The 13057-nt window shown below is 55.4% G+C and overlaps 1 protein-coding gene across 1 annotated transcript in view; it reads right to left on the reverse strand.

Moving 5' to 3' along the window:
- The window catches only part of LOC142486298 (integrin alpha-M-like), a gene marked incomplete at its 5' end in the record, with an annotated part of 79605 nt that overhangs the window by 32687 nt on the left and 33861 nt on the right, over nucleotides 1–13057 (reverse strand). The window contains 2 exon segments of the mRNA XM_075584924.1: nucleotides 520–650; nucleotides 6555–6791. Coding sequence (XP_075441039.1) covers nucleotides 520–650; nucleotides 6555–6791 — 368 coding nt within the window.

Raw genomic sequence — 13057 nt, forward strand, 5'->3', positions numbered from 1 at the left:
GGTCACACACAGGGGCAGAGCCTGAGTGAGGTTACACACAGGGGCAGAGCCTGAGCGAGGTCACACACAGGGGCAGAGCCTGAGCGAGGTCACACACAGGGGCAGAGCCTGAGCGAGGTCACACACAGGGGCAGAGCCTGAGCGAGGTCACTCATAGGGGCAGAGCCGGAGTGAGGTCACACACAGGGGCAGAGCCTGAGCGAGGTCACACACAGGGGCAGAGCCTGAGCGAGGTCACACACGGGCAGAGCCTGAGCGAGGTCACACACAGGGGCAGAGCCTGAGCGAGGTCACACACAGGGGCAGAGCCTGAGCGAGGTCACACACAGGGGCAGAGCCTGAGCGAGGTCACACACAGGGGCAGAGCCTGAGCGAGGTCACACACGGGCAGAGCCTGAGCGAGGTCACACACAGGGGCAGAGCCTGAGCGAGGTCACACACAGGGGCAGAGCCGGAGCGAGGTCACACACACGGGCAGAGCCTGAGCGAGGTCACACTGCCTCCCCCCCCACCCCTCACCTTAGTAAGATGACTTTGCCTGCGCTCCCCACGGTCAGATCTGGGAGTCTGTCCTGAGTCAGGTCCATATTCCCGCTCACCGACACTCCAAAGAACATAATCCCCTCACTGACCCAAATGCCTGGGATCCGCTGTCAGTGAGAGACTCAGGTGAGGGGGAGAGGGGCTCGGGGGAGAGGGGCTCGGGTGAGAGGGGCTCGGGTGAGAGGGTGAGAGGGGCTCGGGTGAGAGGGAGAGAGGGGCTCGGGGGAGAGGGGCTCGGGGGAGAGGGGCTCGGGGGAGAGGGGCTCGGGGGAGAGGGGCTCGGGGGAGAGGGGCTCGGGGGAGAGGGGCTCGGGGGAGAGGGGCTCGGGGGAGAGGGGCTCGGGGGAGAGGGGCTCGGGGGAGAGGGGCTCGGGGGAGAGAGGTGAGGGGGAGGGAGAGAGGGGCTCGGGTGAGAGGGGCTCAGGAGAGAGGGACTCAGGGGAGAGGGGAGAGGGGCGGGTGAGATAGAGGTCCTCGGGTGAGATAGAGGGGCTCGGTGTCATGGGAGAGGGGGTTTGGCCCGGTATTGAAGGGGTTACACCCCATTTGGCCACACCCTGCTCTCACGTGGGAGGCAGGGGGTTAACTGGACTGCGGTCCAGTAGTGTGTTTTTACCCTGCTTCAACACCCAAATGTGTATTCCCCTGGAAATATGTATTGTTCCCATTCCAGTGTCTGCACCAACACATACACTGGGATCTATGCGGGAAGGAAAGGGTTAATGTTAATTCTGTATTTATGGCCCTTTGTCCCTTTTCCCGCCTTTGCAGTCTCCATTTTGCAGCTTCTCCATAGGCCGCCATTGAAGCCCCATGCAAGTCAATGGGAATTTCAGTGGTTTGGGCCTGATATCATAGAAGACCTGCAGGTGGCGCCCGAGAGGAGGAGCGGCGGTTCCCCATTTAAAGTCAATGGCGCAATGTGTTTCAATGGGGATTCCTCGATGCCGACCTCTGGAGACGAGCTGGCAGCCCGCAAAACCGCAAGAGCGGAAACCCTTTAAAAAAAGAGCTTTGATCAATCCCCGGTCAAGTTCACGTGCAATTGGCGTGGGAAACTTAGGTTCTATGGCACCCCGGAATAAAGTTATTTTTGCCCCTAGATCCTAGGACCCCCCTCACTCGATCCCCACAGGGGCCGACGGTCAAAGACCCCGGGAAAGGGTCGCGCCAGACCGGAGGGTCCTACCATTGAATCCTATGGCGGCGCCGGCCCATGCATATCCTATGGCGGCGCCGGCTATTGATTCCAATGGAGGTAAAAGCCGCGTGTTTAAACGGCTAAGTGAAAAGAAGTTAAAACTGTAGCCCCGGAACTCCGGTTCTGCGGAGACTAGAGAGCCAGGATTTGGCCAGCAGATAGTCATAGCATCGGCTTGATTGCATGGCAAATCTTGACCCTCTCTGATCAGCAGAGCGGAGTCGGGGAATGATTGAATTGTGTGATTCTGCCATTGACTTCAATGGCGGAGAAATGTATCTTGGTTAAAAAAGGCATTTAAACCCATTTTCTGTAACTCCGGTTCGGTGGGTCCTAGCGAGCTGAAACTTGGCCACAATGGAGAGTACCCTCCGGCATTAGGGTCGGGCAAGTTCTGGTCCGATCGGCCCAACCGAACGGATTATATTATAACCATGATTGTCAGAAATATTGTATGTTGTATCTGGCATAAAAGCCCAGGAGAAGAGATGGGCTCTGTGATATGCTAAAGGGTCAGGGTGCGACAAGTGGTCTACAATGGGCCCCTAGTCAAAGGCTGTCCCCCACCCTGCTTGTGAATACCAGGGCGGAGGAGAACAATCCCTGGGTACTTGTGCAAAGTATTGTGTGTCACACCTTTAACAAAGGCTATGATGGGCCAGTGATCAGTCCAGCAGACCCAAAGACGCCTTTGCTTTAGTGTGTTGAAATCCCATGCTAGGGTATAGGACTCAAACCCTATATAAATGAGGGGTAGCCCTATGTCCAGTGTTATTCGTTGTGACTTCGTTTTGTATCCTGAATGAATTGCCAGTCCCGTTCCTGACTGCTTCATTTCCCAAACCCTAAGGAAGTGTTCATATCTTGTGCGTTAATTGTATAATTCTGTGTGTTCTCCTTCTTTAGGGAATAAACTTTCTTTATTACAGAATAACTTAGTTCAACCCAGTGAAGTATTCTTTGTGTGTATATTATAACCCTGTCCGACGCTACCGTCACACTCGGGTGAGGGAGAGAGGGGCTCGGGAGAGGGAGAGAGGGGCTCGGGGGAGGGAGAGAGGGGCTTGAGGGAGAGAGGGGCTCGGGGGAGAGGGGCTCGGGAGAGGGGCTCGGGTGAGGGATAGAGGGGCTCGGGTGAGGGATAGAGGGGCTCGGGTGAGGGAGAGAGGGGCTCGGGTGAGGGAGAGAGGGGCTAGGGAGAGAGGGGCTCGGGAGAGAGGGGCTCGGGTGAGGGATAGAGGGGCTCGGGAGAGAGGGGCTCGGGTGAGGGATAGAGGGGCTAGGGAGAGAGGGGCACGGGTGAGGGAGAGATGGCTAGGGAGAGAGGGGCACGGGTGAAAGAGAGAGGGGCTCGGGAGAGAGGGGCAAGGGAGAGGGAGAGAGGGGCTCGGGAGAGAGGGGCTCGGGTGAGAGAGAGAGGGGCAAGGGAGAGAGGGGCTCGGGTGAGAGGGGGTCGGGTGAGGGAGAGAGGGGCTCGGGTGAGAGAGAGAGGGGCTCGGGTGAGAGAGAGAGGGGCAAGGGAGAGAGGGGCAAGGGAGAGGGAGAGAGGGGCTCGGGTGAGGGATAGAGGGGCTCGGGTGAGGGAGAGAGGGGCTCGGGTGAGGGATAGAGGGGCTCGGGTGAGGGAGAGAGGGGCTCGGGGGAGGGATAGAGGGGCTCGGGAGAGAGGGGCTCGGGTGAGAGGGGCTCGGGTGAGAGAGAGAGGGGCAAGGGAGAGAGGGGCTCGGGTGAGAGGGGGTCGGGTGAGGGAGAGAGGGGCTCGGGTGAGAGAGAGAGGGGCTCGGGTGAGAGAGAGAGGGGCAAGGGAGAGGGAGAGAGGGGCTCGGGAGAGAGGGGCTCGGGAGAGGGAGAGAGGGGCAAGGGAGAGGGAGAGAGGGGCTCGGGTGAGGGATAGAGGGGCTCGGTGAGGGAGAGAGGGGCTCGGGGGAGGGATAGAGGGGCTCGGGTGAGGGATAGAGGGGCTCGGGTGAGGGGCTCGGGTGAGGGAGAGAGGGGCTCGGGTGAGGGATAGAGGGGCTCGGGTGAGGGATAGAGGGGCTCAGGTGAGGGGCTCGGGTGAGGGAGAGAGGGGCTCGGGTGAGGGAGAGAGGGGCTCGGGTGAGGGAGAGAGGGGCTCGGGTGAGGGATAGAGGGGCTCGGGCGAGGGGCTCGGGTGAGGGGCTCGGGTGAGGGAGAGAGGGGCTCGGGTGAGGGATAGAGGGGCTCGGGTGAGGGAGAGAGGGGCTCGGGTGAGAGGGGGTCGGGTGAGGGAGAGAGGGGCTCGGGTGAGAGAGAGAGGGGCAAGGGAGAGAGGGGCAAGGGAGAGGGAGAGAGGGGCTCGGGAGAGAGGGGCTCGGGAGAGGGAGAGAGGGGCAAGGGAGAGGGAGAGAGGGGCTCGGGTGAGGGATAGAGGGGCTCGGGTGAGGGAGAGAGGGGCTCGGGGGAGGGATAGAGGGGCTCGGGTGAGGGATAGAGGGGCTCGGGTGAGGGGCTCGGGTGAGGGAGAGAGGGGCTCGGGTGAGGGATAGAGGGGCTCGGGTGAGGGATAGAGGGGCTCGGGTGAGGGATAGAGGGGCTCGGGTGAGGGGCTCGGGTGAGGGAGAGAGGGGCTCGGGTGAGGGAGAGAGGGGCTCGGGTGAGGGAGAGAGGGGCTCGGGTGAGGGATAGAGGGGCTCGGGCGAGGGGCTCGGGTGAGGGGCTCGGGTGAGGGAGAGAGGGGCTCGGGTGAGGGATAGAGGGGCTCGGGTGAGGGATAGAGGGGCTCGGGTGAGGGATAGAGGGGCTCGGGTGAGAGGGGCTCGGGAGAGGGGCTCGGGGGAGAGGGGCTCGGGTGAGGGAGAGAGGGGCTCGGGTGAGGGATAGAGGGGCTCGGGTGAGGGAGAGAGGGGCTAGGGAGAGAGGGGCTCGGGAGAGAGGGGCTCGGGTGAGGGATAGAGGGGCTCGGGTGAGGGATAGAGGGGCTCGGGTGAGGGAGAGAGGGGCTCGGGTGAGGGAGAGAGGGGCTAGGGAGAGAGGGGCTCGGGAGAGAGGGGCTCGGGTGAGGGAGAGAGGGGCTAGGGAGAGAGGGGCTCGGGAGAGAGGGGCTCGGGTGAGGGATAGAGGGGCTCGGGAGAGAGGGGCTCGGGTGAGGGATAGAGGGGCTAGGGAGAGAGGGGCACGGGTGAGGGAGAGATGGCTAGGGAGAGAGGGGCACGGGTGAAAGAGAGAGGGGCAAGGGAGAGAGGGGCAAGGGAGAGGGAGAGAGGGGCTCGGGAGAGAGGGGCTCGGGTGAAAGAGAGAGGGGCAAGGGAGAGAGGGGCAAGGGAGAGGGAGAGAGGGGCTCGGGAGAGAGGGGCTCGGGTGAGAGAGAGAGGGGCAAGGGAGAGAGGGGCTCGGGTGAGAGGGGGTCGGGTGAGGGAGAGAGGGGCTCGGGTGAGAGAGAGAGGGGCAAGGGAGAGAGGGGCAAGGGAGAGGGAGAGAGGGGCTCGGGAGAGGGGCTCGGGAGAGGGAGAGAGGGGCAAGGGAGAGGGAGAGAGGGGCTCGGGTGAGGGATAGAGGGGCTCGGGTGAGGGAGAGAGGGGCTCGGGGGAGGGATAGAGGGGCTCGGGTGAGGGAGAGAGGGGCTCGGGTGAGAGGGGCTCGGGTGAGGGAGAGAGGGGCTCGGGTGAGGGATAGAGGGGCTCGGGTGAGGGATAGAGGGGCTCGGGTGAGGGGCTCGGGTGAGGGAGAGAGGGGCTCGGGTGAGGGATAGAGGGGCTCGGGTGAGGGAGAGAGGGGCTCGGGTGAGAGGGGCTCGGGTGAGGGAGAGAGGGGCTCGGGTGAGGGATAGAGGGGCTCGGGTGAGGGATAGAGGGGCTCGGGTGAGGGATAGAGGGGCTCGGGAGAGAGGGGCTCGGGTGAGGGATAGAGGGGCTCGGGTGAGGGATAGAGGGGCTCGGGTGAGGGATAGAGGGGCTCGGGTGAGGGAGAGAGGGGCTCGGGTGAGGGATAGAGGGGCTCGGGTGAGGGATAGAGGGGCTCGGGTGAGGGAGAGAGGGGCTCGGGTGAGGGATAGAGGGGCTCGGGTGAGGGATAGAGGGGCTCGGGTGAGGGAGAGAGGGGCTCGGGTGAGGGATAGAGGGGCTCGGGTGAGAGGGGCTCGGGAGAGGGGCTCGGGGGAGAGGGGCTCGGGAGAGGGAGAGAGGGGCTCGGGTGAGGGATAGAGGGGCTCGGGTGAGAGGGGCTCGGGTGAGAGGGGCTCGGGAGAGGGGCTCGGGGGAGAGGGGCTCGGGAGAGGGGCTCGGGGGAGAGGGGCTCGGGTGAGGGAGAGGGGCTCGGGTGAGAGGGGCTCGGGTGAGGGGGCACGGGAGGGAGGGGCTCGGGTGAGGGAGAGAGGGGCTCGGGTGGTTCTGATGACTGGGCCCTGATGGGAGGATTCTGGTTCTGGTGACTGGGCCCTGATGGGAGGATTCTGGATCTGATGACTAGGCCCTGATTGGAGGGTTCTGGTTCTGATGACTGGGCCCTGATTGGAGGGTTCTGGTTCTGATGACTGGGCCCTGATGGGAGGATTCTGGATCTGATGACTAGGCCCTGATTGGAGGGTTCTGGTTCTGATGACTGGGCCCTGATTGGAGGGTTCTGGTTCTGATGACTGGGCCCTGATTGGAGGGTTCTGATTACTGGACTCTGATGGGAGATATCTGGTTCTGATGACTGGGCCCTAATGGGAGGGTTCTGGTTCTGATGACTAGGCCCAGATGGGAGGTCCCTGGTTCTGATGACTGGGCCCTGCTGGGAGGTTCTGATGACTGGGCCCTGATGGGAAGGTCCTGGTTCTGATGACAGGTAGAAAGATCCCTCACGCTCTCACCTGGATGTAGGAAGCTCTGAAGCTCCCCCCCTGCCCTGAGAAGATGTACAGGGCCCCCATGTTCTGGTCCTCACAAGGGGCCCCCACGGCCAGGTCAGGGATCTGGTCACCGGTCAGGTCCGGCAGGAGGGAGATGGCAGAACCAAAATGTCCAAAGGGCTGATTGACGTCCCCTTGCAGAGTGTCCGGGCATGAGAGGGCGACCGGTGACTCGACCCCGTCTGGTGACTCCAAGATCTGGAAACCATAGAGCCCTGATAATTATAACGGACTCGTTACAACTTCAACCTCACTAACAAGCGGCTCATTCGTTACGCAAAGTCACCAGCCCTCAGCTCCACCAATGTGCGCTTACTAAGGCGTCTGCACATGCCGGATACCTGTGCGCTTACTAAGGCGTCTGCACACGTCGGATACCTGTGCGCTTACTAAGGCATCTGTACACACCGGATACCTGTGCGCTTACTAAGGCGTCTGCACACGTCGGATACCTGTGCGCTTACTAAGGCGTCTGCACACGTCGGATACCTGTGCACTTACTAAGGGCGTCGATACACGTCGGATACCTGTGCGCTTACTAAGGGCATCTGTACACACTGGATACCTGTGCGCTTACTAAGGCGTCTGCACACATCGGATACCTGTGCGCTTACTAAGGGCGTCTATACACGTCGGATACCTGTGCGCTTACTAAGGCGTCTGCACACGCCGGATACCTGTGCGCTTACTAAGGCGTCTGCACACATCGGATACCTGTGCGCTTACTAAGGCGTCTGCACACGCCGGATACCTGTGCGCTTACTAAGGCGTCTGCACACGTCGGATACCTGTGCGCTTACTAAGGGCGTCTATACACGTCGGATACCTGTGCGCTTACTAAGGCGTCTGCTCACGTCAGATACCTGTGCGCTTACTAAGGGCGTCTGTACACACCGGATACCTGTGCGCTTACTAAGGCGTCTGCACACGTCGGATACCTGTGCGCTTACTGAGGGGTATGCACACGTCGGATACCTGTGCGCTTACTAAGGGCGTCTGTACACACCGGATACCTGTGCGCTTACTAAGGGCGTCTGTACACACCAGATACCTGTGCGCTTACTAAGGCGTCTGCACACATCGGATACCTGTGCGCTTACTAAGGGCGTCTATACACGTCGGATACCTGTGCGCTTACTAATGGCGTCTGTACACACCGGATACCTGTGCGCTTACTAAGTGCGTCTGTACACGTCGGATACCTGTGCGCTTACTAAGGGCGTCTGTACACGTCGGATACCTGTGCGCTTACTAAGGCATCTGTACACACCGGATACCTGTGCGCTTACTAAGGGCGCCTATACACGTCAGATACCTGTGCGCTTACTAAGTGCGTCTGTACACGTCGGATACCTGTGCGCTTACTAAGGGCGTCTGTACACACCGGATACCTGTGCGCTAACTAAGGGCGTATATACACGTCGGATACCTGTGCGCTTACTAAGGCGTCTGCACACGTCGGATACCTGTGCGCTTACTAAGGGCGTCTGAACACAACGGATACCTGTGCGCTAACTAAGGGCGTCTGTAGACACCGGATACCTGTGCGCTTACAAAGGGCGTCTGTACACACCGGATACCTGTGCACTTACTAAGGGCGCCTATACATGTCGGATACCTGTGTGCTTACTAAGGGCGCTGTAACAGGGGACTTATCCCTGTTCACAAATGTGCCTCTAATCCAGCAGTGTGGTGGTTAACTGCTGGTAGGCAATTAACTAACCCCACCTACCTGATTGCTTAGAAAAGCCTGTCTTGTGAGACAGGAAGTAACTCCTTAGCTCACTTGTGAGCTGACCTTTGGAGACAGAGCAGTGGTTCTTGAGTCTCCCAGGAGAGACTGACCAAGAGAACACAGACCTCTGGAGCTGACAAATAAGACTTCTAAATCTGGATGCTGACATTTTCTGTGCACACACGGGTGCGGTTCCAGGAGAGCAGAGAAGCTTCCCCTACAGCAGCTAACAGATGAGACTTTCATTCTTAAGAGACTTCTTATATCTGCTTATTTCATGCTATGTGTTTGGGGCTGGGAGAAGTGCTTAACTAAGGGAGATGTGAATTAATTGCATAGGATTTCACTAGAAATACTCCAAAGTGAATAGAAGCTTTGTTCCCCCCTGTGTTTGGATGATTTCCTGATAAAAAGGAAAAGGCACAATAAAGCCTTATTATAATTTCACCTTATAAAAGTCTCCAATTGTGTACCTCTGTGAACGTCCGTCTACATATGGTGTCCGAAGTGAGATGAGAGGTGTCTTTGAAGTTAAAAAGGACCGGAGATTTTTATGTGAAATTTTTTTTATGCTTTTTGCCTACAAACAAGTCTGAGCAACTTAGAAAAAAAACAAAAACCTCATGCAGCAGAGATCAGAGTTAAAGGGATATACACCACTGAAACTTACAAAACCACAGATGGACTCTTTGCCCCAATCCCAAGAGGAGAGAGACTGCTGAAACAGCTAAAACTTATTTGCCTATCACAAAGTGTAATATGGTCATTGAAATAGGGGTTTTGCCTTCCAGCCATAGTCAGGGTTCAAGAAGTGAGTCAGCCCTTAAAAAGGGATAGGTGTTTGTTGTTTTCAAAAAGTTTCGCTGAAGCAGTATACAGATGGTGACCCATGAGTGGTACTGATTTTGCAAATAAAGGTTGCCACACCGCATAGGGCTACCAGCTGTGAATGGAGTATATGCAGAAAAGTGTGAAAATTGATACAAGACTGTGCTGAAGCAGGGGAATTTTTTTCAAAAGCCAATTGCTGAGTGTTGAGTCACCCTGCCGGGAATGAAAGAAACAGTCCACTGCAAAGAATGTTTTTTTTCTGCAAGTAAAAAAGTCTGCCTATATATCTTGGGAGCAAAACCCAAAGTGTGAAGTGTGAATGCCCTAATACCCAAAGATGAGACTGAAAATTACTGAACTCAGGCAGAAAACCAAATTCTGTTGCTGAAGCGGAGAGATTGCACCTAGCAAGTAAATGGTGTAAAGCAAACAGAAGTTTTTTCCTAGCAACTACACATTCAGCATACCTAATGAGAGATTACACCTAGCAAGTAAATGGTGTAAAGCAAATAGACTTTTTTACCTAGCAACTGCACATCTTGTATACCTGATAAGAGAAAATGCATGCACAGTACTGCTGATATTGTAAAAAAAAAAAAAAAAAAATTATCCAAGAAAGAAAAGTCTACAGTAATGCCTGTGAGAGCTACGACCTCTACCAGCAAAATATGCCCATCTGTAGGACTACCACAATTGGGGGTTCTAGCAAATACAGTGGCAACAGCTGCAATAGCACCTCCTGAGGTCAGGAAGAAAATTACACCTGATAGCCTAATAATGGAGGACAAGATGCAGCGCTCCTGTAATGAACCCTACCCCACGGAAGAGTGGCCCTTCCAGTCCAATAAAGAGGAAGACATCTCTTACGGGGAACCCAAACCGAGTCACACCCACAAAACACCCCAAGAATGGTGGGGGTGCCTGAACTCGGCGCGACCAGAAAAGACCGCTCCCTTTGATGACGAATATGAACAGCAGGAGACAGAGCGGGAGCAGTGGATCACCGAATATTTCCATCAGCTATTACAGTTGCAAAAAAGCCGGGTGGATCCAGTGACGCTGCTAAAATTTCAATGAAGATGGAGACCCCAATATCCCTGAAGGGACGGTGTCATCCAAATCAAAAAGGCGGAAAAAGAAAAGCGGTTCTTCACTTACCGTAGAAGGAACAGACACGTCCGCAGATCCTGTGGAGGAAAAGGGGGACCGAGTTGCCCTGCAGCCTAGAGAAAATGGAGAATTCGTCCCACGGTTAACTGAATATCCAGAGGGCCCAAGGCAGAAGTCGTGTACCCCAAAGAAGTGTCTGTCCGGTGCCAACAGTGAGGAACCCTCAACCAACCATCCCAGGGAAGTGGAGCCGGAACCAGTGAGTGACGATCCCTTGACCAGCCCTGAAGATGCCCTGAAAAATGCCAGGCATGACTGTGATATGCTCCGTGAACAATTGAAACAAAAGGAAGATGGTTACACAGAGCTACAGAAAAATAACGTGAAGCTACAGGAATATGTGCTCTAGCCATGACAGAATTGGACGATCGCTAGACTGAGCTAGATACTGCAAAGACTACTATTTCCGCCATGGATGAAAAGCAGAGCCAATCTGATGAAATGGTGGCTACGCTAAAGCGGAAGTATGAGGAGGCACTGAAGCAGATGACAGTCTTCCAGCAAGAGGTTCACACTCTTCGCATAGAGCTGAATGTCTCACAACAGGAGGTCAACAGTGTCCGGACAGAGGTGGACGTATCTCAGAAAGAGGTTCAGACACTCCGCAGAGCAATGGATGCCTCACATCATGAGACCAACAGCTGCCGCACAGACCTGGAAGTTTCCAGAAAGGAACTACACAGTCTCACTGAGGAGCTGGACATTGCTAAAGAAACTACTGTCAATCTTGATACAGATCTCAAAGTCTCTCAGAAGGAGCTTCAGACCCTCAACCTAGAGAAGGAAGTCTCACGCCAGGAGAGTGTCATTCTCAAAGCAGATGTGTGTAAATGGAAGGAGGACTGCAAAGAAGCCCTGAAGAATACAGAGACTGAAAAAGGAGAAAATTCAAGATTAAAAAGAGAAAACTTAAAACTGAAAGAAGAAAATTTTCAGTTGACAGAAGAAGTCAAGGAAAAGTTTGAAGCAGAGCACCGACTGCAGAACCAACTGCAAGGTCTGCGTACACACCTCCAGTATGCTGAGGAGAAGCTGCAAACGCTGCAGGAAGAAAAGCTGCAGGCTGCTAAAGAGGTACAAGCGCTGCAGGAACGTCTGAATACCCAGTACGTCCCCACAGAGCAGTATGAGGAGCTAAAGGCCACGCTGCATGTCTTCAGAGCATCATTGGAGGCGGAGCTTCAATACCAGGTGACTCTGTATGAGAGGGAGCGTGAGAAGGCTCAGAAACTGGAGCAAGAGCTGGAGAGACAGAGAGACTGTTCCATTCCCTTGAGTCAGTATACCAAGGAGAAAATAGACGCAGCGGCAACCTTAACGACAAAAATTACAGAGCTCCAGAATATGAAGGAGACACTGATAAAGACTCAGAGAAAGTAAAGTGCGCAGATAAATTCCCTGAGAAGAGACTTGCAAGACGCACTCAAACAGGTTGAGACTCTGTAGACCAGTAACTTACAGATTCCTCCAATACGGAAAAGGGTATTGGCTCTGCCCAAGCCAGTATCCCACAGTAACTAATGCCCATGAGGACAAGGGTACAGTGAGAGTTGGGGACTCCACGCACCTTCAAGACAAGATTATGAAGTTTGAGCCACCAAAGAAAGCACTAGCCAAACCTACAGCTGCCCAACAGGCAACAAACAGAGGTAGGAGTGCAGAATCAAAGCCAGAAGAATCCTTAGCTGAAGAAGCTGAACTGGCGACTCCGTGGTGTGGAGAAGCTGCAGAAAGACCGCTTCAAAAGCGGAAAACTCTAAGGGCTAGTCCTAACTTCTCTACAACTGTTGCCATACAGTTTGTCTACAAAAAGAGGAGTGCCCGACGCAACAGAAATATCATGACCGCGCACTCGTTAAAAAGACTTTACTTGGAAAAAGTCCTCCTCGAGCGACTGAGGAGTGCTGATCTCAAGCACCTTCGGGAGGAGACAAAAATAAACTGGAGAAAGGGCTCCAATCCCAGCAGGACAGAGGGTTCTCTTCCTCCATCCACTCTCATTCAAGTCACAGAAAGATCTCGAATGAGAGTGGAAGGATGGGCTTTGGCTGTGGTAAGCCCGAGCTTCCCACAAACAGGGGAGGTATGTAACAGGGGACTTATCCCTGTTCACAAATGTGCCTCTAATCCAGCAGTGTGGTGGTTAACTGCTGGTAGGCAATTAACTAACCCCACCTACCTGATTGCTTAGAAAAGCCTGTCTTGTGAGACAGGAAGTGACTCCTTAGCTCACTTGTGAGCTGACCTTTGGAGACAGAGCAGTGGTTCTTGAGTCTCCCAGGAGAGACTGACCAAGAGAACACAGACCTCTGGAGCTGACAAATAAGACTTCTAAACCTGGATGCTGACATTTTCTGTGCACACACGGGTGCGGTTCCAGGAGAGCAGAGAAGCTTCCCCTACAGCAGCTAACAGATGAGACTTTCATTCTTAAGAGACTTCTTATATTTGCTTATTACATGCTATGTGTTTGGGGCTGGGAGAAGTGCTTAACTAAGGGAGATGTGAATTAATTGCATACGATTTCACTAGAAATACTCCCAAGTGAATAGAAGCTTTGTTCCCCCCCCCCCCCCCCCCCCCTGTGTTTGGATGATTTCCTGATAAAAAGGAAAAGGCACAATAAAGCCTTATTATAATTTCACCTTATAAAAGTCTCCAATTGTGTACCTCTGTGAATGTCCGTCTACAGGCGCCTATACACGTCGGATACCTGTGCGCTTACTAA

The sequence above is a fragment of the Ascaphus truei genome, unplaced genomic scaffold, assembly GCF_040206685.1.
Source record: "Ascaphus truei isolate aAscTru1 unplaced genomic scaffold, aAscTru1.hap1 HAP1_SCAFFOLD_808, whole genome shotgun sequence".
NCBI lineage: Eukaryota > Metazoa > Chordata > Amphibia > Anura > Ascaphidae > Ascaphus > Ascaphus truei.